General features: G+C 36.2%; 1 protein-coding gene across 2 annotated transcripts in view; it reads left to right on the top strand.

Annotated features, from left to right (window-relative positions):
* RAB10 (RAB10, member RAS oncogene family) overlaps positions 1–24,303 on the top strand; it is a 98,261-nt gene that overhangs the window by 753 nt on the left and 73,205 nt on the right. The window contains exon 1 of one of the 2 annotated variants that reach the window (XM_074209929.1): positions 26–3,742. The exons of the other annotated variant lie outside the window; for it this stretch is intronic. Coding sequence (XP_074066030.1) covers positions 3,721–3,742 — 22 coding nt within the window. The 5' untranslated portion in view covers positions 26–3,720. Of the gene's footprint in view, positions 1–25; positions 3,743–24,303 lie in introns of those variants that run through there. 2 annotated transcript variants of the gene reach the window in all.

The following is a 24,303-nucleotide window of genomic DNA, read 5'->3' as shown; positions in this document are numbered from 1 at the left end:
CTGCCCTGCCCGGCCCGGCCCAGCCCCAGCCCAACTTGCTCTTTGAATTTTTTGGGGGCGGCGTCTGCCCTTATCTCCCATCCGGTCCTTGGCCTCCCAGCCTTCTGCCCTTCTGGAGGCATTTAAGGAAAAGTTCGAACGCTCTGTGAGTCCGAGAGGATGCTGCCTCCCCCCATCCGGCTCAGGGCTGCGGGGCTGCGGGCTGCGTTTTGTGGGGGATCCCGTGGGTCCGGCAGGCCTCACGGTCTAAACCGTGGGCAGAAGAAGAGGTCCCAGATGCTGGGCTTTTTGGCGAATGATTTAAAGTGATTTTAGTGTTAGAACGAGGAGTCATTTGAGCTAGTGGTAGAAAAAGCGAGGCCTGCCCCCCCCCCCCAAGTGAGCCATTGAGGTATTTCCAAGTCTTTGGGACTTTTTGGGACAGGACTGTAACCAGACTTCAAAGTGCTCTGATGACATTAATCCATCTCCATTTATTTTTTCCCATTTAAAGCTTTGACGGTGAAGCAGTTTTCTCACTTTGTGCTTTGACTTGCGGTGCTTTCAGGAAAGTGTCTACTCATGTTTCTCCCTCAGGATGTAAAAACTTTTTTTTTTAAAGGTGTCTTTTCACCTCATGTTTCAGAATTGACTGGTTTCCTTGTCAGGATAAGTCAAAACATTATCCCAAAGTATAATTGTCCAAAATGGGGGGGGGAGTTAAGTATCCCTCCTTATTTCCTGGGAAAGCATCTTCTGACTTGATTGGAATAATTCTTAGTGTGATGGCACAATTTACCCCAAGTTGTTTAAGGAATAACTTGATGTGTTCCTAGGGAAAAAAGCAAACACTTTGGACTTCTGTCAAAATGGAAACTGACTGTAAGCAATTTCTAACATATACTAAAATTCCAAGGGATTGGAAAATAATTTTTCATGTGAAGCTCACTCTAACTAGACAATGATACAAACTAAATTAAGCTAGATGATGGTTTTGTTCATAATTTGTAGGTGTACAAACATTTCACACACATCCATCCTTGCTCTTAAAATCATTGATTTCTTGTTTAGGAAATAATGGGCATTCAGTTTGTACCAAATACATTCCATTTCCAGCTGTAGCTATTTAGCTCAGTTGGTCAGAGAAACAAGGCGAAGAAGATGAGATTTGGTTCCCTCTTGGACCAAGTTAAATTATTTATTCCTTGGATCAGACCTTACTTGGGTCCTATTATGCCATTGGTAATGAGGGAAACTAGTGAAGAGAATAAATCAACATCCTGAGGATTTGTAGACACTGCTGAAAGAACACATCAAAGCCTATGTCCTTATAATCCATAATTTAAAAAAAAGATACACTCCTCTTTTTTCATTAAAGTTTAGAAGGTAAGCAACTTGAAATTTTATAGAATAGTAAGCTGAGGTTCAGATAATGTCAAATAATTTCTCCAGGCTCATGGTTAGTTGGGCTTCAAACACAGTTCTCTTTGGTCTTAAAGCCATTGTTTAACAAGGTATAGATTAGAATAGATAAATTAATTCTTAATTGCATTCATAAAACCTTTCTACTATTTGGGATCTAGCAGAACACATGATGCATTGTGAGTTGAATGATGTGCACATAAGCACATAAAGTATTGATTACTGTATTTGAACAATATTTAATTTTTTACCAGCTTGAGATATGATGAATACTGATCACCATATACACTTAGTTATACTTATTTGGTTTAAGTTAAAATTTTGGGCACAGCTAGAAGTCATGCTTTCAGAACTTAAGGCATATGTATAAATTTTAAGAGATAGCTTTTGTGTAACTTATTTTAGAATATTTTAATTCCATAAGGTTTTTTGCTCATTTTCTAAGAAATATGAAGGGTTGATTACTTGCTAGAAGAAAAGGCTAGAGTAAGATTATCTAGAAATGCTTGTTTTGTAGGAGTTACAGAATGCTTAAATGAGGCAGAGTATCTTTTATTTGGGAGAATTGAAACTTCTTTTTTTTGGTATTCTGTTTTTGAAAATAATGAAACTATTTAGAGCAATATGGAATGGGCACAAAAACACCAAGTCAATCTTTTATTAATCACTTTTCTATTCTTTCCTTGCATCTTTGAATAAGTTTAGTGTGATATTATGGTTTCTCAATTAAAAGTAGATTGGCAAATATAAAAAAGCATGTTATAGTAACTGTTGTCAAAATGATGACAAGCCTGATGTGAAATAACAGTACACTGAAGAAATATAACATCCATGTTCTAGAACATGCTTTTCGGTTTTTTAAAATATTGATCTTAAATTTTTCCTGAATTTAGGCTTATTTATATTTATGTTTTTCTTAAAATTGTTTTTAGCAGAATTAGAACAATACTGATCTTGGTTAAAAGAGTGGAAAAAAATAAGTATAGAGTGACATCTGTTGAATTTTTTAATTCAGGGTTAGTGTGAAATAGTGGAAAGGTCTGGGATGAAACTGCTCTAGGAGGTACAAGTTGTATGATCAAGGACAAATCACTTAATGTCTCTGAATCTTGAGTTTCCTTGTTTGTAAAGTGAAGAAAATATCTGATGTAGCTATCTTGTACAGTTGTAAGGGACTTGTAAACTTTAAAGTGTTATGGAAGTGTCAGCTATTTATTATTATTCAATACATCAGTATTTCAAAGATTTCTTAATTCCATCAGTATGATCATTCCCTCGATAGATTAAGATAACTTAAATCCTACTCTGCAGTCTCATCTTGGAGGTGACCCTGGGTTCTCAAAGTCCATGACAGACAGCAGACCACAAGCCCTGACAGCTACTGCCAAGCTGGACAGGCTTGGAATAAGAGTACAGGCATGGACAGGTGGCAGTGTCTGTCTGTTATCAAAAATTTGAGGTTGGCTACAGGGTGAGAATTTTTCTGTTAGGCACTCTGAATTCATCTGCTACTTTGTAGAAGGTGAAGTTGATGGTGGTAACTGCTTTTTTTTTTAAACCAGCAACTTGACCTTACAAGAACATTGGCAGTTTAGTAATGGGAAGTCAGAAGACTGATTGATACAGGCATGAACTAATTTAATTTAGATCAGCCCCTTAAACACCCAAGATTTGTCTTAGAAGTTAAGTGACTTGGCTTAGGGTCACATAGCTGGTGTGAGTCAGAGGTGACACTTAATTTCAGATCTTCCTGAGTTCAAGACTAGTTTTCAGGCTACTGCATCATGATGCCTAATTTACTTGTCCCAGAAAAACCTATAAGTTTTCACTTATTTTAGGCAGTGGTGAGGTCTTAAGGTAAAAGGTTTTCTATTCCCTTAGGGAATATATTTTGTCCTGGGAAGACTTGGTTACTCCAAGTATTGCATTCAGCTAAGTGTTGACAAAACTACTCTGGAGGCTTCCAGAATTCACATACGTTTTACTTGTTAAGAATAGGGAGGAAAGAATTGGAAGCAATCTCTCTCTCTCTCTCTCTCTCTATTTCTCTCTCTCTCTTTCCCCCTACATATACCTATAAGATTTTTGTTTGTTGTTTGTTGTTTGTTTTTTAAAGAATAAAGGAAACTATAAAAGTAATAATTCTCTTTAGTATAGATTCCAGAGATGTTACTGGTTAGGGAAGTCCGTATTTGAAGCATTTTTCTTTTCTCATTCCTTAGTCTTTATGATCTTGCATCTTCTTTTAGGAACTCCATGTAGATGTGCATGAATTTTGGTTTTGCATTTGCCTGCTGAATCACAGTCATTATCTGCATTATGTTCTACCATCTTCTGAGAGGTGAGGTGACTTACCTAGGTTCAGACATCAAAAGAAAGCATGTTACATATTTTTTTATTCCAACATGAATGAACCCCTTTATATAAGTGAAGCTGTAACTTGGTCTCTTTCTTCTTTAATTCCATTCATAGTCAAATGAGAAGCTATCTGTAATAATCTCTACTTGGTAATTTTTACCTTGTAAGAATACAAAATGTTCTTTTTAATATCTTCAGTAGATATTTTTTAATCTTAGTGCAAAATATTAAGTGTTTCTCTACTGACTTGACATGCACATTTGGATTCTAGAGTGAAGTTTATGATACTAAGAATCTTTTCCATTTAGGGATCATGTTGGTAGGATTGTTAAAATCGTTTCTATAAATTAATAAGGTTGCTTTTTTTTCCTTTGTGGTAACAGGAGTGTTCTGATATCAGGAGCAATTTTGTAAAATGTAATTGTTGACTATTGCATACTGGTTAGTGAGTCTGTTTGGAAATGTTATTTCATGTTGGTATAAAAATTACTTGCTTATTTAGATTGATGAATAAATATCAAATTTTGGGTGACTTATCCCTTGAGTCTGAAACTGGGAGGGTTTGGGGAAGAGACATTATTTTTTGAAAAGTGAGATGAAATATCAAGCCAGTTTTTGATTAGCATTACATAATTAGAGAGATATAATGTGTGAAAGTTGTCAGTTATAAATAACTTGTTCAAATAGACAATAGTGAAGATACTGTTTGAAGTCTTACTTTTTTTTTGCCAAGGCAATGGAGATTAAATGACTTGACCAAGGTCACACAGCTAGGCAATCATTAAGTGTCTGAGGTTGCATTTGAACTCGGGTCCTCCTGACTCCAGGACTAGTGCTCTCTATTCACTGTGCCATCTAGCTGCCCCTAGCTGTCTTACTTTTGAATAAATTTATTTCATTTTGTACAAACTTGTAATTGAAAGTTTCTGCGAAGAATGTGTCATACAATTTTAAGTAATGAAGTAAAATCATAGTAGACATTTGTTTAGGTCTTAAATGTGGACAAATGAAAATACTTATTTCTCTAGTATGATTCAAAAGTGAAGTGAGGGAGAAGTCTGCAGTTAACTTTTCCAGGACCCTATAAAAACACTGACTCATAAGTGCAAAAGAGAATTTCTTTTGTATCAATGCATTTGTCTATGGAGAGTTCATCCTACAAGGGTAAGAAATCAGGATTATGTGAGATTCGGTGTCAGGAGGAATGAACTTTAGGCACAGTGATTATCATGGTGAAGAAGTCAGTGTTCTGCTTATGATATGCTTTTTGTCATTTCCTGTGACCTAATATATTACCCAGTTATTTCCCTACTTTATTCACTAAACTTTTAAAAATCTTTTCTTTTTTCCCCATCTAGACTTTACACTGTATCCCTTCCCATCCCTACCCTAAATGCTATCCTTTATGACAAAGGAGGTTTTTTTAGAAGTAAAAAAGTTAATTAGAACAGCACATATATTTAAAAAGTGGCATTTCATGCAATGTTTTATTCATTCAGATTCATTGTTGAATGTCTTTTTTTGCTTTTCAGAAAACCAAAAGTCGAATTGAGACATCCTTAAAAGCATTTGACTATCATTGAGATTATTATTTTTTAAATTTTATTTAAAGTTAAAAACCATCTTACATTCATTATTTCATTGGAGTTTTACAACAACTCTAGGAGGTAGAAGTATTAAAATTATCCACATTTTACAAATGGAAAAAAAAAACTGAAGATAAAGTAATTCAAGTGACTTGGCCCAAGGATTTTCAGCTAGTAATTTTTAAAAACTTTTTTCTACTTCATAGTATTTTTTTCCCATTTATATGTAAAGATAGTTTTCAGCATACCCTTTTATTAAGATTTTGAATTCCAAATTTTTCTCCCTTGCCTTCTCCCCTCCCCCCAAGACAGCAAGCAATCTGATATAGGTTATATATGTATATACAATCATAGTAGTCATGTTGTCAAAGAATAATCAAATAAATAAAAGGAAAAAATCATAAAAAAAGCCAAAAAATGTGAAAATAGTATGCTTCGATTTGCTTTCGAATTCCATAGTTTTTTTTTTCCTGGATGTAAATAGCATTTTCTATCATGAGTCTTTTGGAATTGTATTGGATCATTGGATGCTAAGAAGAGCTACGTCTATCTTAGTTGATCATCACACAGTGTTGCTATTAGTTTGTAAAATGTTGTCTTGGTTTTGCTCACTTCTCTCAGCATTAGTTCTTACAAGTCTTTACAGGGTTTATTTGAAATCTTGCCTGCCCATCATTTCTTAATTTTCAGTGGAGAAATTTGAAATCAAGCCTTTATATCTTCGAGCCCATTATACTATCTACTGTTCTAGGTTTCTTCTCATTTAAAATAACAGATAATAGACTGAAAACATACGCGAAAATACATCAAACAATGATGGTGTATTTGAAATAAGTCTATATCCTCCTAAAATGATTTCTTTGAAATAAATTTTTTCAATCTAGTATCTTTGCTTTATGGATAAAAACAGTACAGTCTGTCAATTGATGTATCTTAATCTCTTGAAGTATTCTTTTTTTTTTTTAGGTTTTTTTGCAAGGCAAATGGGGCTAAGTGGCTTGCCCAAGGCTACACAACTAGGTAATTATTAAGTGTCTGAGACCGGATTTGAACCGGATTTGAACGCAGGTACTCCTGACTCCAAGGCCAGTGCTTTATCCACTATGCTACCTAGCTGCCCCCTGAAGTATTCTTATACCCAGGTTCTTCTTTTGTGTGATATGGAGTTGTATTAAGTTTATTTTTTATTTTTTATTTTTTATTTTTGCAAGGCAGTGGGGTTAAATGACTTGCCCAAGGCCACACAGCTAGGTAATTATTAAGTGTCTGAGGCCAGATTTGAACTCAGGTACTCCTGACTCCAAGGCCGGTGCTCTATCCCCTGCGCCACCTAGCCGCCCCTCCTTTTTTCTTTATACCATCTTAGAAATAGTTTGCCATTCATACATTGAGCAAGCAGGCTTGGATAGGCTATCATTTTAATAATGTTCTACTTAAGAATGAATAAATGGATATTTATGGCTCAGTTTGTGGATATAGAATTCAGAGAAAAACAAATTGGTGTAAAATTAACCCTTATGACATAATTTATGTGAGTTGTGGGATTGAATTAGTTTTATATGTATAGCTATTTAGTAAATTTTTTTAAAAATTAAAAAAAGATTAATTAATTTATTAATTTATTTAAATAAATAAAAATACAGCTATGCCTCTGGGTTGTCTTTTTTTTAAAGTTTCTGCTCATAAGCATTAGCTTAAGGATTTATTAAAACTCAATATATTCTAAGCACTATGGTAGGCTCTGGAAATGTGGTGAAGAAGTGATAGTTCTGCCATCAAGGAGTTTAGGATCATAGAATTTAGAGGATTATAATTACAGATCTGATGGGAAATTCTGAAGCCATCTACTTCTAGTCCAGTCCTGAGAAAACTGAGACCCAGCAGTGTTTTTTTTTTCTTTAGGTTTTTTGCAAGGCAATGGGGTTAAGTGGTTTGCCCAAGGCTACACAGCTAGGTAATTAAGTGTCTGAGGCCGGATTTTAACTCAGGTACTCCCGACTACAGGGCCAGTGCTCTATCCATTGCACCACCTAGCCGCCCCAACCCAGCAGTGTTAACAGCATTACCTTAGGTTACCTAGGTTCTCTCAATCTAGAGCTAGTTCTCTTTCCTCTCTTTTGTCTTACCAGGGGTTGTGGTTGAACAGAGGTGGCAGTGGGGGATAGGTGAGGAAGATACGTTTTCATACTCAACAAATATTTATTATTAAGTTCTTAACTTGTGCCAAGGTGCAGCTAGGTGGCGCAGTGAATGGAGCACTGGCCTTGGAGTCAGGAGGATGGGAGTTTGAATCCCGCCTCAGACACTTGATGCTTATTAGCTGTGTGATCTTGGGCAAGTCACTCAATCCTGATTGCCTCTTATCCAGGGCTATCTGTAGTTGTCCTGATCCATAGCTGGCCACTGGACCCAGATGACTCTGGAAGTGAAAGTGAGGTTGGTGATTTAATATAGCATGCCCTCACTCAAATACAGTTCATGTGCTTGTCATAGCTTCATCTCCCTGATGTCATGGTCTTCTTCAAGAATGAAGGACAAGCATCACCTTGTGCCAAGCCAGCTTAAAGAAGTGAGATATAAAGAAAAACAAAAACTAGATAAAAACATACAGAGTATTCTATCTGTAAAATGATGTTCAATTATGGTTCACAGAAATTCCTTTAGAAATATAGTGGAACTGGAACTGTATAACTACAGTGCTGCTCTTCCATCTATACTCTGGCCATCTTCTTCACCATCTTCCCTCTGGCACTGACACATCTTGATTCTGGGATTTTGGGTCCTGATAGAGGAACTTGGCCTTTCCTGCCCAGGAACCAGGCTTCTGGGTCCTTTCAGGCTATTTCCAAAACAGGCTACTGCTGGTTCGCCTCTCTCCCCTCTTCCCAAGAATATTTATTAACTTTTTCCATTAGATTGTAAACTCCTTGAAAGCAGGGATGTTTTGATCATCTGCATTTTTATTCCTTGTGCTTAACACTTTGCCTGGCACATGTTGAGCACCTTGTACTCTTTTTTTTTTTAAACCAGAACCTAGTTTTCTTGCGACCTTTGCTTTTGTTAAAATAGCATAGCTGTAGGACTGAAGTAAATAATGAACCCTTGAAATAACTGTCACAAAGTTGCTGTCTTAGGTTTCACAGTGAATAGAGTACAGACTTTGTAGTCAAGAGGACAGGAATTCGAATGTGACTTCAGGTATTTGAGACTTACTAGCTGTGTGTGACTGTGGGCAAGTCACTTAACCCTGATTACCTCACATTCAGGGTCATCTCCATCTACCCTGCTTCTTCTATGGCCACTGGACCCAGATGACCCTGGAGAAAGTGAGGCTGGTGACTTAGCACAGCACCCCCCCCCCCCCCTCAAATCCAATTCAAGTGCTTGTCATGGGCAGTACCTCCCTTAATGCCATGGTCTTCCTTACTGTTTAGCTACTCAGAGTATTTAGGCACATTTAAGTAAGCCTGTACAAATACTTGTGTATTTTACACATAGTTTTTATGAGATATAATTAAATTGTTTCTATTCCATAGAACTCTTGTCATTGTAACAGTATGGTAATGGTGAAGTGCATTATGATGATTTAGTCATCAAGAAAATGTTTGTTTGGATCACAGAGTGAGAAGGAGATTAATGTCCAGGGAGACTAGAAAGATAGTTTGGGACTATGTTGTGAAGGGTTTTAAAAAAACTAAACAGAGTTTATATTTTATCCTAAAGGCATTGGAATTATTTTGGTAGAGGGTCGCATGGTCAGATCTGTGTCTAATGAAAACTACTTTTCCAGAAATGTATAGGATGGGACTGGAGTGGTCATAGCCTTGAGGTAGAGAACTGATTGGAAAATTGTTGCAATAATCCAGATGAGAGCCTGTCAGAACCTGAACTAAATATGGTAACAATATAAGTGGAGAGAAGTTAGACGTGAGAGTTGTAAAGGTAGAAATGACAAGACTTAATAACTCAAGGTGATTGCCCAGTGAGTTGAGGATAATGCTGATATTATTAACCTTAGACATTGGAAGGATAATGGAACCTTCAGAAGAAATAGGGAAATTTGGAAGAGGGTAGGGCAGATTTAGACTTGATGAGTTTGATAATGAATTCAATTTTAGATATAATGAATTTTAGATATCTCTGGAATATCTAGTTGGAAGTGTCCTATTGGCAGTTGTCGGGACTGAAGCTTGTTAGGATAAATATTTAGATCTTCATAGAGAGGATAAACACTAGGGAGTTGATAAAATTACCAAGAAAGGGAAATTAGAAGAGGGGATAGCCCAGGATATACCTTGGGGAACCTCTACAGACAGTGGGACATGATATCTAAGGAGTGATGAGATAGGATCTTAAAGTGGAGAGTGAGTCCTGGAGGAGGGAATAGTGTCAAATGCAAAAGAGCTTGAGAAGAATTAAGAAATTAGAAAAGACTGAGGGAAAAGATGACATGATTGAATTCTCTAAAGTCATGAATGAAATGAATATGATGAAAAGACTTATTCACCAAATCCCTGAGTAAGATGAAGGAGAATCGCCTTTGAAAGTTCCATATAGAACAGTTTAGGGCAAATAAAAGAAATCCTGTTTCCCATAGGTATAGAGCAGGTTAGTGGAACTCATTATCCCAAGAGGTGTTATCAGAAGAAATAGATTAGAAAGTATTTGAACAAATTGTTTTTTAAGTAATAAGGGGGTGGAGAGAAAATGAGCATTTATTATACAGCCTACTATGTGCTGGGCACTGTGCCAAGTGCTTTTCAAATATCTTATTTGATCCTTACAGCAACCCTAAAGTGTGGTGTTCATTAATTACCTTTTATCATTGAAGGAACTGAAGCAGAAAGCCTTGCCTAGAATCACACTGCTAATGTCAATAAGATGTTCCAAAGAGAACTTTTAAAAGTGATGATTTTAGAAATGCTGTGACTGAAAGAACTCTGAAGGACTTACAATAAAGAATGCTATCCATCCCAAAGACAGAGCCGATAATGTTTGAATACAAATGGAAGCATAATCTTGGGGGGGGGGGCTATAGATACACATTTTTAACCCATATCAAGTAACTTGCTTTCTCAATGAGGGGTAGTGAGGTGAGAGGAAGGTTAAAAAAAGTGATTTCTTTTGTAATGCTACTATTTTAAGTTTTATGAATTGAATTATTCACTTTGGTTCATGTGTTATAATTTTTAAATTACAGGTTGATGACAGTGTATGTATGCTTAGGATGCAAAAACTATAAAGGAAAAAAGTGAGACATTTCAAAGCATAATGTAAATGATATTTAATTTTATTTTCAGTTTCATAATTTCAAGTTGATTGGAATTCAATGCTCCTTTAATGGTGCCTAAGTCAGATTAAAATGTACTGGGAAATAAGATACATAAAAAGAATACAAGAAAACATAGATAATATTAAGTTTTAAAACATGCACCCCTCAGGGATCCTTATGTGTGGTTTAGTGACCCCATTTCTGTTCAGGCTTGACACTGCTTCTCTAGGTAACTCTTCAAATCACAGAGAAGGTATGATCTACTTTAATAGAGGATGTTTTCTCTTCCTTTACTTCCCTATGTGTAGTAATGAAATTACAGGTGCAGTCCCTATCCCCAGGTTAATAACTATCTTAAAATTAATGTTTTTCTTATTACTTAGTTTGTATTTTGAAGTAATTTAAAAATGCCCCTATAATCTTGATATAAGTTGAAATGTGTCATTTGAAATCGTTCTTAGATGGTGGAGATATATATATATATATATATATATATATATATATATATATATATATATATGTATATGTGTATTCTTTTTAGATTCAAGTAAATGGGTATCTGATTATGGATGCTGGTTTTCATTTTGCTTCAGTAACTATCATGAAATATGTCTCCCCCTTTCCACCAATGAACTGACTATTCTAGGTCTATCTTCAGCTTTTACAGTAGAGTTCATTGAACTCCCTTACCTAGCAATAGTTATGGTAGATAATAGTAACTTGGATGTTTAGACATTTGTATTCTTCCCATAAGAACACTTCCTTCTACATACCCATAAGACCAGAACTTCTGGAACTCTGCAGATTCTTTACAACCCTGATATTCTTCCCTTTGTCTAGACATATCCATTTGTTTAATTGTGACTCTTCTCTCCTTTTTTTAATCAAAAAATATTTTTTTATTAAAGATTTTATTTATTTTGAGTTTTACAATTTTTCCCCTAATCTTACTTCCCACCCCCCACAGAAAGCAATTTGTCAGTCTTTACATTGTTTCCATGTTGTACATTGATCCAAATTGAGTGTGATGAGGGAGAAATCATATTCTTAAGGAAGAAATATAAAGTATGAGAGGTAACAAGATCTGACAATAAGATATCAGTTATTTTTTTCCCTAAATTAAAGGGAATAGTCCTTGGACTTTTCAAACTCCATGGTTCTTTATCTCGATGCAGATGATATTCTCCACTGCTGCAGACAGCCCAAAATTGTCCCTGATTGTTGCACTTCTGGAATGAGCAATAGTCCATCAGGGTTGATCATCACCCCCATGTTGCTGTTAGGGTGTACAGTGTTTTCTGGTTCTGCTCATCTCACTTAGCATCAGTTCATGCAAATCCTTCCAGGCTTCCCTGAATTCCTGTCCCTCCTGGTTTCTAATAGAACAGTAGTGTTCCATGACATACATATGCCACAGTTTGCTAAGCCATTCCCCAAATGAAGGGCATTTACTTGATTTCCAATTCTTTGCCACCACAAACAGGGCTGCTAATGAATATTTTTGTACAAGTGATGTTTTTACCTTTTTTTCATGTGACTCTTCTCTTCACGTGAATAATAATGAATAAAAGCTAATTTACAAATTCATGTTCTAAGCTTAAATTTCTTTTAAAATTTCTTTAATTTCTGTGAATTTTTTTGACAGATTGGGATAAGTGAAATGAAGTTAATTTATTTTCCCCGAGGTAATGAATGTTCTTGTTTGTTAATTGAACTTTGATCTTCATTTGAATAATTTTTTTACTTAACAATTTGAACTTTATGTGATGTTTGCCATTAATTAATCAATCTCCTTAAATATACTTTTCTCAAATGGTATTTCTGCTGTGGCATCAACATATGCTGAGTCACAGATTTTCAGATGCTTTATAGGCACAGTTTTACAGTTTGACTCATTTCTTTGTATAGAATGAATCAGTTAATTTACTTGTAACTAACAACAATGTAACTTTAGGTAGCATTTAGTTCCTTTTAAAAAGATCCTTATAATGAGCAAATAGGTATCTGAAAGTTTACTTTTTATGATGGTGTATTTTTTTTGTTTTTAAGTACATATGGAACAACAAATGCAAATTTAAGGAAAATCCTTTCATTAATTATTTAATCTGTCATTTGAATCTTTTGTCTTTTCATTTTATGAGTTTTCACTATCAAAGAATATGAAATCTGACAATAACTGGCCTTTATGTGGTACTTTATGACTACTAACTACATATTTTATATGAGGATCACAATAATCTTGTGTATAAGGTACATAGTTTCAGGTATTCTCACGAAATTAAAAAACTGAAACTCAGAGAGATGACTTATTGAAGTTATATAGATTCTATTTGGCAGAGCCAGAACTCGGAACCAATACTTCAGTAATCCCCCCCCCCCATTTTGAGTATAAAAGGTTGAAAGAATACCTAAAAGTATTTTTTAAAAATTCTTGATTCACTTTCCATTTCCAAATATGTCTACCACCTCTACCCATCCATACAGAGAACTATAATAGGATAAAAGAGAAAACAGCAATTTTGTATAACCAACCAGTAAAGCAACTAAGGTCATTTTTATAAATAAGCATTCCCCACTCAGATTCCCCACTCTACCTACCTCTAAAACTACTTGAGTTATTTATTCTGAAAGAATAAGAATTGTTCTTTCTTTTTCTTTAGGGACCTTAGATGGTTCTTTCTCCTTTTTTCTTGCCTTCTGATTGTGAATATTACCAGTGGATTTTTCTGGGTACATATTTCTGCCTTTAACCAGACAGTAATGGTGGGAAATCCAAGATATTCTCCAAAAAAAAGCAAATGATAAAGAGAAAAGCTGGCATGACACAATAAACCAGTTATATGGAGGTGGATAGTATCTTTTGTATTTCCCATTATACTGACTGAAACTTAGAAATAATAAAATAGCTTTTTTCTGTTTCTTACAGACCCTTTCATAAATTCTAGTTTGCCCAAATTGTATATCACTAATGAATCTACCTAAATGGAAACTGGAATATCATTTTCTCTATCTTACTATCTTTTGCTTTATTTATTTGTCTGCCAACTGCTACCACTATCTTAACTCTATCTCTTCTTCATTCTTATTTATGTTGACATGTTGACATCCTCTGCCTGGATTGTTCCACATTATTTTAGGACTGTATGCGATTCTTGTTTCTCAAATGTTACCTACCAGTCTTCAACTCTGTCACTACCTCTTTTGAATGCACCCTAAGAAGAACTTTGCGTTTTGCTTTTAGGGCTTTAAAGTACTTACTATCCTCTTAGCATCTAAATTTTCCTAATATGTGCTGTCTTCCCATATGTTAGATTTGTAAGTTAAAATAACACAGCAGGAGCTGCCATGGTTGAAACAGTTTTCGTTATAGCCACCTTGGTGTTTGAACTGGTCCTCTGACAGCAGACAGTGATGGGATGAATCACTGTGCTTGAAGTTTTTTCTAGTTTGGTTTAGTATCTGCCAGACTTTACATATTAGTATTACCTTTGAGAAGCCTAAGTCACTCCTACTTCATGATGAATCATTGAAATGGAACAGAGAAGTACAGTATCCAGGACAAATCAGGTGATAGAATCTCTTTACTCTGTGTTGACTAGATCACATCTGGAATATTGTGTTTATTTTTAGGTTCCATATTTTAAGGGATTGACTTAACTACAGTTGTAGCCTCTAGAGGAAGTGAAGGAGGGGGAGTGAGTGAGAGAGAGAGAGAGAGAGAGAGAGAGAGAGCATGAGAATATGAACTGACTGACAGTCTTACTATGTAAACATCATTTGAAAGGACTAGGAGAGATTTGTACAGAGATAAGAAAGGGGGAAGGGGCAAGATTTCTGGCTCCACGGGCTGTCATATGGAAGAAATTAGACTTCTCTTTATCTCCAGAGGGCAGAAATAGGAGCAATTAGTGAAAGTTGCAAACCAGGCATGTTTTGGTTCCTTGGAAAGACAAACTTCTTAACTGTTGGAATGAACTGTCTCAGGAGATAAAGTGGTTCCCCATGACTGGAATTTTTCAAAAGAAAGTTAAATGGACCTTATGTTAGCCTGGCATCCAGCCTCCAGTCTCTCTTTTTTGTGCCAAAAGCTTCTTATTGAGCCCTGAATCAACCCTAGATCTGACCACCCACCTCCTAACCTCTAGTTTCCCTTGCCTAGCAAGCCCTGTATCAATTTACCTCTGTCTCTAGGGCTTTTCTTTTGAGTTCCAAAGGCCAAATCCACCTCCCATTGCCTCCCTATTTCCTAACTGCCTACTCTTTACTTGCTGTGAGATGAGTTTACTGCATGCCACAACTTTGAATATTGAAGAGAGCACCTTGAACAGTCTAATCACTTGCCTATTATATTCCCTCATTCCAGTAATTCTGAACCTCTAGATGCTGATGGTGAACCTCATTTCCCATTCCTATCTGTTTGCTCTCCTCCCTGTCTGCCACTCCAGTGACTCACTCTAGATCTATCCTTGACCCCCTTTTTCCAATTACTTAACTCCTTGACAAATCCCAGCCTTGGGTTATTCCCACCACCCCCTTACCTTATTTTTCTGTTCACATATTGTTAAATAGCATTGGAGAAGATCTTGAAATTATGTTTAGACTACAGATTTGGGGGGTGTGTGTGTGTATTTCTATGTGTATTAGTAATTTCTATTGACCCTCACTGAAGTAAGGTAATCCTTTTTCACCTCCCTAATTGATTCTTCATAGTGTCTCTTCCAAACATTTCCATGTCTCCTTAAGCCTCCCTTAACACCCACTTTCTCTGCTCTCATACTTTGCTAAAATGAGGCCATTTGTCATGAACTTGATGATCTTGTATCACTCAGACATCTTTCCCCACTATCTCCTCCTCACATGAATTTGTGCCCTTTTCCTTATCAAGGTCAAACCTTCTACATAAAACTTCAATCCTGTTCCTTCTTTTCTTTTCTAGGATATTGTCCCCTATTATCATTTACAACTCATCAAATCTTGAATCTCTTACCTACTTGGCTCCTTCCTTGATGCTTACAAACACACCCATATTTTCCCTGTCTTTAAAAACTCACTTGTTCTCACCATCCCTTCTTGCTTTTGTCTGATATTTCAACTTCCCTTGATTTGACTAAACTTGAGAAAGCGATCTGCCTCACTTGATTAAACCTTTGGCAGTTTGACTTGACCTCATCATTCAAGTGCATTTCTTTTCCAAAGTCACCAGTGATTGATTTCTTAATTGCTAAGTTTTGTCAAATAACTATTTTCTAGATAATTTCTAAGTTTTTTTTCTGACATTGCTTAGTCTTGGTTCTCATTCTGTCTCCTTCTAGGGGAGAGAAAAGGAACCTTTAATTTAAGTCATGCCCACTAACATAACTAGGGTTGTCCCCTAACACTGTCTTGGGCCTTCTGGTCTTTTTGCTCTATATAATCTCCTTTGGTGATCTCATCAGCTCTTATGAATTCATTTGTTCTCTCTGTAAAGATGATTCAAGGATCTCTGATCTCCCCCCCCCCCCCCCAATCTCTCCTGAGCACCAGTCTTGCATTACCTGATTGGCTTTTGGTATTTCAGACTCTTCCATAGGCTTCTTCTAACTCAGTAGATCCTCCTCCCCCTCTTTGTTTACTTAACTGTCAAGATCATCCCCATTTTCTTAGTAATTCAGGCTCACAACCTTGGTGTTATTCTCAACTCCTTACATTCACATGCCATTTTCAGTCTATTTTGATGATAGACTTGGCATTTTATTGCTTCACATTTTTTGTGTCTACTTTCCACTTAAATAACTATCACCCTGGTGATGACCTTCAGTGCCTTACTCTGGACTACTGAAATTGTTTATACTGCTTCAGATCTCTCCTCTAATCCATTCTTTCTCCACTAAGCTACTCCACTCACAGCTTAAGTTTCATGTGCATTTCTAAAATAATAAAATTGAAATAAATATGTCACCTAATTAAATGCTTGGGACACAGAATTAAAGGGTGATATAGAAACTCCTACAAGGAGCTCCTGTGGTTCCTTTTTTTGGAGGAGGGAGGAGATGGCTAGGGATTTAGGATTAAGTGACTTGCTCAGGGTCACAAATCTAGTAAATATCTGAGGCTGGATTTTAACTCAGGTCCTCCTGATTTCTGGACTGGTATTCTATCCACTGTGCACCTAGCTGCCTCCAGTGTTTTTCTTTTTACCTCCAAGATCAAAATAAAAATTAAATATTTTTAAAATCTTATAGAATCTTAATAGATGCTTGCTTATTGACTTGCTTATTGATGATTACTTGTCAAGATATTTGGAGGTAGTAATATGTTCAGATACTTGTTGGATTAGGAGACCTTTGAGGTCCTTAGGAGAATATCCTTGTATCCTACTTATTTGAACCTTATCATTGCCTTCAGGGTAAAGTTTCTATATCACCTTTTAAATTTTGTGTCCCAAGCATTTAATTAGGTGACATATTTATTTCATTTTTAGTATTTTAGAAATGCTCATGAAACTTAAGCTGTGAGTTAAGGTAGCTGATAAAGAACAGAGTTAGATTTGAATTCAGATATCTGTATTTTTTGGGACCTATTATGGGGAATAGGAAAGAGAACTCAAGTTGTGTACTATTTGTGAGAGACAGCAAATCACAAAATTCTTTAATTTTTTTCCTTTTTTTCCTTTTTTTTCTTTTTTCTTTCTTTTTTTTTCTTTTTTTCTTTTTTGCCAGGCAATGGGGTTAGGGGACTTGCCCAGGTCACATAGCTAGGTAATTACTAAGTGTCTGAAGTCACATTTGAACTCAGGTCCTCCTGACTCTATGGCTGGTGCTCTATCCATTGAGCCGTCTAGCTGTCCCTACAATATTCATTCTAAAACAAGAAAACTTATTTTTTTTTACTCTCAAGTACAAATACTTTTAAATACCATCTCATGTCTACCTAACATTTATTTTTTTCTCCTAAATTACCTGTCTCGTCTTATAAATTATTTCATACTTTTAAGTATTCTCTAGCACAGCATGACATCCTGAATGCCAATGTGAAAGGTGACTTTCTTTGTTTACTTATTTATTTTTTATCTTTTTAGGTTTTTGCAAGGCAAATGGGGTTAAGTGGCTTGCCCAAGGCCACACAGCTAGGTAGTTATTTAATGTCTGAGACCAGATTTCAACCCAGGTACTCCTGACTCCAGGGCTGGTGCTTTATCTACTGTGCCACCTAGCTGCCCCTTTGTTTACTTATTTGAAGGTAAATTTCTATTATGACAAGTGACATTTAAAATAAAGATTCTGTATTAGCTATTTCCACATGCCCTCATGGCTCATACAGACAGAGTTTTGTTCATCTGGGTACAATGATAACTATTTAAGCAGTAATCCTGTAATTCAGTTCAGTTTAACATACACTTATTGGAACAAATACTTTTTCTAGTAATATGTAACAATTTTATAGTAAAAGACTTGGCAGTTACTATTTGCTGAACTTTGAATGGGTTTATAACATTTTTGTTTGAAATGGGTTTATAACCTTTTGGTTAACCTTTGACTTCCCTCAATCTTACTTATATGAAATTGATTCTAATACCTAAATTTAAAGGAAACCACTGAAACTTCTAAATTATTTACTACACCAGAATATACAAAAAGATCCAAGTGTGACTTTGGGCAAGTCACTTAACCCCATTCCCTTGCAAAAAAAAAAAATACAATAAATGATGTGGCACAGATCTGTAAGACAGTCTAGAAAAGGCAGAGTTTGGAGAAGATTTTGAAAACTAGGAAAGTTTTGTTAAGGAATCTGTTTTTTAAAGTCCTGTTGGGGAAAAGAGAGGAGTTATTTTCATTCTTGCAACTGTTTTCTCATCTTTTAGTCACATAATTCTTCAAATACTTGGTCTACTTGAGACGAGATGGCAATACTGGAAATGTTTTTAGATTATTTTTTAGTAGATCTATCTATCTATCTATCTGTTTTAAGTAGATCTATTCCAAAGGTTGAATGCCTCAATAATTGATTCTCTCTCAGGTGTTTGATCAAAAGTTGAATGACCACTTGGTTGGAGAATTTGTTGAAGAAGATGTTCTTGTCCAAGTAGAGATTAGACTTTTATGAATGAATATGGTTAAACAGAAGCTTGGACAAGGGGTTGGGATGGGAAAACATCCAGCATTTATTAAACGCCTACTATTTGCCAGGCACTATACTAGGCACTGGACATACAAATACAAAATTGAGATAATTCCTGCTCTCATGGAGCTTACATTCTTTTCAAGGCATATGTTCCCAGATAAGTTAATATAGAATACAGGCAATTTATAACATAATCTGGAGAGGATGGATGGCGACTTCTATGCAGATCCTTAAAGGGTGTTATCACTTCTATTTCCCTTCCCCCCCAGAATGATTTTTGGTATTCTGTGGTAGGCAGCTAGGTGGCACAGTAGATCAAGCGCCAGCTCTGGAGTCAGAAGGACCTGAGTTCAAATTCAGCCTCAGACACTTAATAATTATATAACTCTGTGACCTTAGGCAAATCACTTAACCCCACTCCCTTGCAAAAATAAAATTTAAAAAGTGGAGGCAGCTGTGCCCATCATACTATATTTGAAAATTTGTTATGTAAAATAAGGGTAAGACTTAAAGATGGATGTTATAGTGCTCATTCATCTCTTTTCCAGTCTAAATATTCCCAGTTCTTCAACTGAATTTCATGTAAAAGTTGTCTTCTAAAACTAGCTTCCTGCCAACCATGGCTTTACTATTTCTGTTTCTTTTTGATTGATATTAATTTTCACAATCTTTGCTTTGAGCCTGTAGTCACAATTAGATGTTTAAATGCAATAACTTAGTAGTGTAGTAATCTCAAGGAACAACTCTGAACAAGTAAATTGTTATTCAATTCAGCATGACCCAGCTTCATGTGGCATTTATTTAGACTTTTCCATTCATCTCTCACCTCCTTGCCTTTGCACCTGCTGCTGTTCCTCAAGCTTTGAATGTTGTCCCTTACTTTACCCTATAAGGATCTGCATAGAAGTCGCCATCCATCCTCTCCAGATTATGTTATAAATTGCATGTATTCTATATTAACTTATCTGGGAACACATCCCTTGAAAAGAATGTAAGCTCCATGAGAGCAGGAATTATCTCAATTCTGTATTTGTATCTCCAGTGCCTAGTATAGTACCTGGCAAATAGTAGGTGTTTAATAAATGCTGGATGTTTTCCCATCCCAACCCCTTGTCCAAACTTCTGTAGCCCAATTTAGAATATTTTCTTTGAGGTGATTGGCCCTGCTTAGTCTTCATTTCTTCCTTGGATCTTTGAGGTTCTAAACCACAGATCTCAAGGGCATCCCTCTCTGGCATCCTAGGAAAACATGTTAGGGAGAGTAGAGCTGAGCTGTCCAGGTGGAGTTCTATGTGTCACCTCCCTGGTCACTGTTGCAACTGGTTGAGAGCTTTATACATCCTTGCTTTTAAGTAAGTAGTATTATTTGTATTTAATATTTTAACCACTTAAGAAGAGAGGGTGATGGAGGGTAGGGTTGTAGTGGGATGGATAATTAGGTTTAGAGTCAGGAAGATCTGAGTTTTTCTGATAAAATACTAAATGTGACCACAGGCAAATTAGTTAACTTGTCTGTACCTAGGCACCTTGCTAAGATGTTAGTTAGAGGAGACTGTAATCTGCTTTGTAAAATGAATTTACCACACCAGGAATTTCTTCTTTGGTTGGTGATCACTGTAGACAACCACTTAAAAACTAAGAGTAAATTGTGATAGGTCACAGTTAGAAAAAGATGGTTAGATACTATAGTGTCCCGTTTCGGTCTTTTCAGTGCAATACAAAATGAATGTAAACACATGCCTCTCTAAGAACAGTAGTAGAAAAGGAAGTGAATAAGCTTTTATTAAGTAACTTCTCTTTGTCAGACACTGTTATTTATAAATATTATCTCACTTGATCACTAGTGATTGTACAGTGGTGGATACTAGAACTTTTGGTTATTGTTTGGCTTTCCTTCCCAAAGAAGACCATTGCATCAGGGTGTTGCTATCATGGCATGCAGGTGAATTGGATTTAAGTGAAGAGGACTGTGCAAAGTCACCAGCCTAATTTTCTCTACCAGAGCCATCTAGGTCCAGATTTGAATCCAGATGATTGGAGATGATGCTGAATGCAGTGGGAAACCTTGGCCTTTTTGAGCTAAGGTCTTTAATGTGTCTCATTTCAGCTGAGACCATACCCATTCATTGACCAAAGCTAGGTTAGAAAGAGATGAGGCAGAGAATGACCACTTTTACCTGCCTGATAGGCTGCCTGAAAGAAACATCAATAAACAAACATCTGGTAGTAGTGACCAATGGTAAAGGCAAAATACCAGCTGGAACAAACAGCCTTTTTAGGAAATAAAAGACTAGCACAGATAAAGAGATACACATGAGGAAGACATCAGCCATTCCTATTATAATGAATATATTCAATAAATGGCAGACAGTATACTGAGTTATGTAAATCAGTGCTGAAGAGAATTGACAGTTAAAATAACCTAATTTTATCTTCCTGAATCTACCCTCTCTCCTTCTTAGTCTTTCACCACAATCTACCAGAGTGATTTTATTAAAGCCCAGGTTTGATAGATCCTTGCTCAAGAAGTTTCATTGCCTCAGTATACATCTGTGACTAAGTACAAAAGCTCCTTTGTCCCTTAAAGCCTTTCCCAGTTTTGCTGTAGCCTGTTTCCAGACTTACTGCCTATAGCACTCCCCCTCACAGACTCTTTGTTCTAGCCTACCTGCTATTCTTTTCCCACTCTCTAGAAGAAATTTCATTTCCCAAGTCCCCAACTTTTCATAGGCTGTCTTCCATGCCTGGCATATTCTCCTTCCTCATCTCTATGAGAAGGTACTCCTAACTTCCTTTAAAGGCTCAGCTTAAATTCTACTTTATATTAGAAATAGTTGGTACTTTCCCTTGAAAATATTTTGCATTTACTCATGAGGTAAATCTCCTCCAGAGAATGTAAGTTTCTTTAGGGTAAGACTGTTTTTGTTTTTATTTATATTTGTATCCCAAGAGTCTGGCATTTTGTTGGTGCTTGGGGTTGTACTCTGATTTGATCAATGTTGATATCCCTTTTAGATGGTATAGATTGAAACCCAATAGGAATCTATGCAGTTTCAAATGAGCTAGAGGAAGTCCCCTAGTACATTGGGAGAATTCTTTGTGGAGCACTTACTAGACATGAACTTTTTCATTGGAATCCTGGAGTGTTAAAATTTATGTGTACATAATTTGGAGGGTCTTGAATTATTGGTAGAATTTCTATACTCTTCCCCTACTTCAGTTATCTTCATGGTGGTCTTTTTTGAAAATCCTTCTCATAAATACCTTGGGTAGGACTTCTGTGAAAATGAAATATAAATGCATTTCAAAATATTTATTGCATTCATATTGCATGCATAATTATCATTATGTATTTTTACAATCATTGGATACTAATAGTGTCATTACTATTTGGGGGTTCAAAATTTGTGTTTAAAAAGTTTATAAAAGCCCTTCACATTCAGTATTTGATTATGCTTCTGAAACTTCGTCATATGTAGTTATTTGTCAAAGACTGCCTTACCTATAAGCAGCAATGGGACAGAACTATTTAAAAAGGACAATGATTAGTGGTTAGTAAGAGTAGCCTAGAACATTCCTTGATGTTACAAATGTAGAGGTTCAGCTGGGGTTCAGCTAATGCTCATTGACAGAATTGGAAGGGACCTCAGAAGCCATTGTAGACCAGCTGCCTCTTTTTCATGTGAGAAAATTAAGGCTTATGGAAATTGTAACTTGCCAAAAATCTCACAGGTAGATTTCTGAGCCAAGTTTTGAATGTAGGTCTTCTGTAGACATAGCTTGAAAAGTGTCAACTTTTATAAGAGTAGAACTTGTAGATAGCATTGATGTGTCATTGGCAGAATTTGCTTGTTTCATGCTCTTTTTTTTTTTAATGATTCCACCTGCTGGGTATGCATAGTTAGCCATGGGTCTGCAAGTACTTTTTTTTTTTAATTTTTGCAAGGCAATGGGATTAAGTCACTTGCCCAAGGTCACACAACTAGGTAATTATTAAGTGTCTGAGGTCAGATTTGAACTCAGGTCCTCCTGACTCCAGGGCTGGTGCTCTATTCACTTCACCACCTAGCTGTCCTTCTGCAGGTACTTATTGCAACCAGAAGGACCAGAGATCTGTTTGTTGGTGAACTTTTATGATGCTTGATGCAATTTATTTTAGTGGATGGTAAGTCCCACTCACATCAAACAAAACAGTCTTTACCCCTCAGTGAACTTAAATTTTATTGGGGTAAGGGTATTCAGAGTTTGAAGGGGTCACTAAGAACTTGGCATCAGGATTGTTCTTTCATTGGAAGTGGCAAATGAAATGAGCTTTGAAACAAACTATGAATTTTATTGCAGTGAGAGAACAGGGATATTAGATGGTTCAGTAGATAGAGAGTACCAGCTCTGGAGTCAGGAGGACCTGAGTTCAAATGTGGCACACTAGCTATGTGTCCATGGGCAAGTCACTTAACCCTGATTGCCTTTAAAAAAAAAAAGAAAAAAAAAGAAGTGAGAGGGCACTTGCAGATTTTGGGATGGGTCAGCTTCTGCTAAGGCATGAAGACAGGAAATGGAATGTTATGTTATATACTCAGAACATCAAGTAGGAAATTTTGGTTGGATTAACATTTCTAAAAGACAATAATGTGCTTTAAATTTGGAAAAATAGGAGCCAGATTGTGAAGGGCTTTTAACAGTTAAGTAAGGAAGTTTTTATTTACCTTAGGCATTGGTACTTCAGTTAGGGTGGGAAGGTGGGTGAAAGACATGTTAAACTGCTTTAGGATTATCATTTGGCTGCTGTATTTAGAATGGATTGAAGGAAAGGGTGGAGAGAGGGAGACCAATTAAGTAGACTCTTGAAGTAGTCCAATGAAAGAGGTGATAAAGGGATAGTAGTTATGTGATTGAAGATATATGTTGTAGAAGTAGAATAGATAGCAGGAGTAAAGTGATTGGCTTTGGGGAGGTGAGGGGAGAAGGAAGAGTTGAGAATGACTCCATGGTTAAGAACTTAGAGGACTAGAAGGATGGTGAGTATCCTCAACAGAAAAAGAGAAGTTAGGAGGATAGGGCAAGCAAGGTAGGGAGTAGAATTAGAGGAAAAGATAATGAGTTGACCTTTGAACCTGTAGATGGCAGGTAGTTGGTGATGTAGAACCGGAATTCATAAGAGAGAGAATAGAGCTAAATATTTAGTTTTTAGAGTAATTTGTGTAGAAGAAATCAGTAATCCTCTGGGAGCTGACAAGACCATTAAGAAAGATTCGAGGGATAAAGGTGCCAGCATGACTGGAATCTTGACATCCTCCCTATTCTGTTTCTTTATGTTCTAGCATTAGGGGAAGTATAAAGAATATATCACATCAAACGGAGATTATTTTTTCCAGCACATATTGTACTCAATAGGTTTCATTTAATAATCCATTTCAATTTGGGTTGTCACAGTTTAAAGGAATTACAGAGAATAATGAAAGCAAGAATATCAAGTTTTTGGACATTGGACTGTCATTGACCTAAAGAAAATTTTTTATCTAGACCTGCCTATTTAGATATCCAGTTTATCCAGATCTTTAAGGTCTTCTATTTCTTTTCAACTTT

Source organism: Macrotis lagotis, chromosome 1 (genome assembly GCF_037893015.1).
Source record: "Macrotis lagotis isolate mMagLag1 chromosome 1, bilby.v1.9.chrom.fasta, whole genome shotgun sequence".
NCBI classification, from domain to species: Eukaryota; Metazoa; Chordata; class Mammalia; order Peramelemorphia; family Peramelidae; genus Macrotis; species Macrotis lagotis.
This window is presented reverse-complemented; position numbering and strand designations above follow the sequence as displayed.